Raw genomic sequence first — 3432 nt, 5'->3', positions numbered from 1 at the left:
AAAAAAAAAAAAAAAAAAAAAAGACCATAAGCACGCTCATAGAATACTATCTGAATCACTCTTATATTTTCTCTCCGCCGCCACCACCACCACCACAGTTTGGTTTCTTCTTGCTTCTCTGAAACCCTAGAATCTCCCTTTATAGATGCAATTGTTCCGTTTAGCGTTAGACCTGAATCTCCAAACTGTGTAGAGGCCCATATTCGGCCCATTAAAGCTTATATGGACCCACCCGACGGGAAACACTGTTTTTTGAAACTTGGGTATCATTCTCTTCATTTTACTAATTTTGTTTTTATTTGATATTTTTTTTTTGGGGGTTAAGTTAAAAACAAAAAAAAAAAAATCCGGGTTCATTAATGATTAATGTATAAGCTTATCTTTATGACTTTATTTTTTTGAATTAAAACTGAAATTTGAAAGAGAGGTTACCTTTTTGAAATCTTTCTCAAGGGAAATGTCCTCTTTTTTAAAAAAAATCAAAGATGATTAATTCTGTAAATTCATTGATGCATCATACATAATTAATAGATCTCATTATGGAGGTGTGAAATTTGTTAACATCCCACAAATCTTGAAAACAAGGGAGGAGAAAGAAAACAAGATTAACATCTTAGAGATCAATGGCGAACGATTCGATAAAAAGAATGAAAGACAATTAAAAAAAAGAACAACAACACAATTAAGAAAAAGACTTCATAATTGTATATTTTTTTTTTAAAAAACACACTTAATAATAAGAGAGAAAGAATCAACGACGAAGGTTCTTGACTTTGGACCATCCCTTCTTACAAGATTTGCTGACAACTCTGATGCTTTTCTTGAACAGATGTTTCAGCTCCATCGCCCTTACCTTCACCTGTTCCTCGAATGCTCCCATCTTCCTTCTTCTTTCTTCTTATCTTTCTCTCCGGAGGTGAGAGAGAGAGATGTTATGTATACTTTTTTTGTAACGGAGGAGGAGGAAGGCTTTTTATTGAAGTTTTGTTTATGCCCCTCGTCTCTCTCTTATATATATATATATATACTCTTCTTAATTAATGGAGCTGTCAATGTTATTAATAGACTAATTTGGAACATATTACACCTAAGCTAAGAAAGTTATCTCTGCTGTTTTTATTTATTTATTTATTTATGCTTCTCCTATAATTCTCATTTGTCTAATTTTGTCATTGCTTTTAATCTCCAAATAAAAGTCTCCTTTTTTTTTCTATGTTGAATTGAACAAAATAATTAAGTTACTAGTAAATTGTGTTTTAGCCAGTTAATTGAATCATCTGGTGCGTCCATCCAAATTGGGTTATTACACGTGTCAGACATAGAACCGTTTGATGTTTGCGGTGAAGATTGCCAGCTGTGCAGTCCTCATCAGGGCAGCAGGACCACCTCCTCTTCCATTGGTCCTCTCCTCTCTCTTTCGTTTTCAGTTTTCACCCTTTGGCCTTTAGATTTTTAGAGAACAAACTCTTTTTTAAAAATACGTTTGAAAAGTTCTGATTTTTGTATGTCACAGCTCAAGACAGGTAGATCTCTCATCTTTGTATTGCATACACTCAAATCCTTTTTGGTTTGTGTTGTTTTAGTCAAATACACTTTTATTAAACTAAAAAAAAAAAAAAAAGAAAGGCAGAAAGATTCTATCTTTAAAGCTTCTTAAGGAACAGATCAGCTGTTGCAAACACACACACACACACGGACACGATTTATACGCTGTTTCGTCTTAACAAAGATAGATTGCGTTGGAACCTTTTTATTTTTTCCTTCTCAGTTACGTCATCTAAACGTGGGTGGCTACAACGTAAGGGACAAGTGTCAATGCATTATACAAGGAGTGGACGAGTACTGACGATGCTAAGTTCCCTGACCAGCTGTAACATGTCCCGAGGACGCACCCTATCCCAAACAGCTGCACAAAATCCTCACCTGACAAGTGAGCTGCCGCAAATACTCCTGAGCTGATCACTAGTGCCTTCCACCATTCCATTCTCGACGCTAAGGAGGTTAACAGAAACCGTCTGTACACTGTCTCCTCCAGGATGGGAGCTACAACGCAGTAGAGAGCAAAACACCCGCTTCTCGATACATCCCCGCTCAACATTATATTCTCCAATTCTGATTCGTGCGCAGCCTGAGATTCAAACACATTGCTTCTGCTATGTTAAAACGGTCTTAGCAGAGATATGGTAGAGATTGAGATCAGGCCATTATTGGGGATACCTTAGAACCAAAGAGTTGATCAGCTACAAGCGACGTGACGAAGATAAAACCCACAAGACATCCCAAACCCAATGCTGAGCCAACCACCCAGTTTCTTCCTTCCCTCGAGTCATTATTACCCTTAAGAAAGTTGATTGATTTGAATTGAGGCCTCGCTGTGGCCCTCAGCAGCAACACTGTCCCTGCAAGTTCTACCATTTGGAGAGCCACAAGTGATAGCACCTGTACATTGTAGCAACACCATCATGGATCAAACACGAAAAAAAACAAATGCATCTCATGAAATGTAACCACCATACAGAATCAAAAGGCATACAGATCACCACTCATGAATGCATCTCACATATGTAGAAAACTAAATTGCGGTATAATCTTTCTGCGCTTTGCTCATTTCTTAAGTGTTCAATTCGACATGATATCGAACATTCATTCTTCTCATACTAATCTGAAAGGAAACTTCTGCGAGATGATGCTGTAACTGTAACCAAATGCATCTCACAGAAGTACATACAATATAACTTACAAACTGCAAGTAAAATCTTCTGCCGTTTGCTCATCTCTAAAGTGTAGAACAATTCAACTAGACATCGGACATTCTTCTCTACCTAGTAAATGTAAAGCTTCCAGAAAAAGAAAAAAAGGGAAAAGAGACTCACTTGGGCCTGAGGATGAAGAACCTGCAGGTGGAGTATGTTGGCAACAATGGATAAACCCCCAAAACTGAGAGGAATATGCAGAGAGAACATGTAAAGAGCAAATGTGCTCCATATGCTGTTATCCTCCCATGGAATCTCTGATGCCAAAACCGAGAACCCTCCTTGTTCATTCCCCAACTGTTCAATCTAAAAAAGCACCGGACTTGGGAATTAGAATTGCCACCAAAAACTACAGTTGTAAACAAAAAAAAAGGAAACTTTATCCTAATCTGAAACGCACCTGCTGAGTAGCTTCTTTGCTTTCGAGACAAGAGCATCTGAGAGAAGGGCGACAAGGGGTACTAGTAGAGGAGAGACCACGAAACTCCGAATGTCTTCGGTTGGAAACATTAGCCACGGGCGTGGTTCCGCAACTGAAGGAAACCCATCGGCCTAGAATCATCGCCGTCTTTGACCAGAGAGCCAAGCCGCTTTCAAGTTACCATGGAGACCAATTCTACTCTGTGGGTAAAATCCAAAAGAACTGTTTACTTCTCTTTTTTTTTTTTTTTTTGGCATC

General features: G+C 38.2%; 1 protein-coding gene across 2 annotated transcripts in view; it reads right to left on the bottom strand.

Annotated features, from left to right (window-relative positions):
• The window catches only part of LOC104766754, a 13134-nt gene extending 9708 nt beyond the window's left edge, over positions 1 to 3426 (bottom strand). The window contains exons 1-4 of one of the 2 annotated variants that reach the window (XM_019240589.1): positions 3154 to 3426; positions 2874 to 3059; positions 2218 to 2439; positions 1828 to 2128 (exon numbers count right to left, since the gene is read on the bottom strand). In XM_019240589.1, the coding sequence (XP_019096134.1) occupies positions 1828 to 2128; positions 2218 to 2439; positions 2874 to 3059; positions 3154 to 3315 (871 nt within the window). In that variant the 5' untranslated portion in view covers positions 3316 to 3426. Of the gene's footprint in view, positions 1 to 1621; positions 2129 to 2217; positions 2440 to 2873; positions 3060 to 3153 lie in introns of those variants that run through there. The other variant, XM_010490698.1, reaches the window with a different exon arrangement.

The sequence above is a fragment of the Camelina sativa genome, chromosome 19 (genome assembly GCF_000633955.1).
Source record: "Camelina sativa cultivar DH55 chromosome 19, Cs, whole genome shotgun sequence".
NCBI lineage: Eukaryota > Viridiplantae > Streptophyta > Magnoliopsida > Brassicales > Brassicaceae > Camelina > Camelina sativa.
The sequence above is the reverse complement of the archived record's forward strand: the minus strand, read 5'-3'. Positions and strand labels throughout refer to the sequence as shown.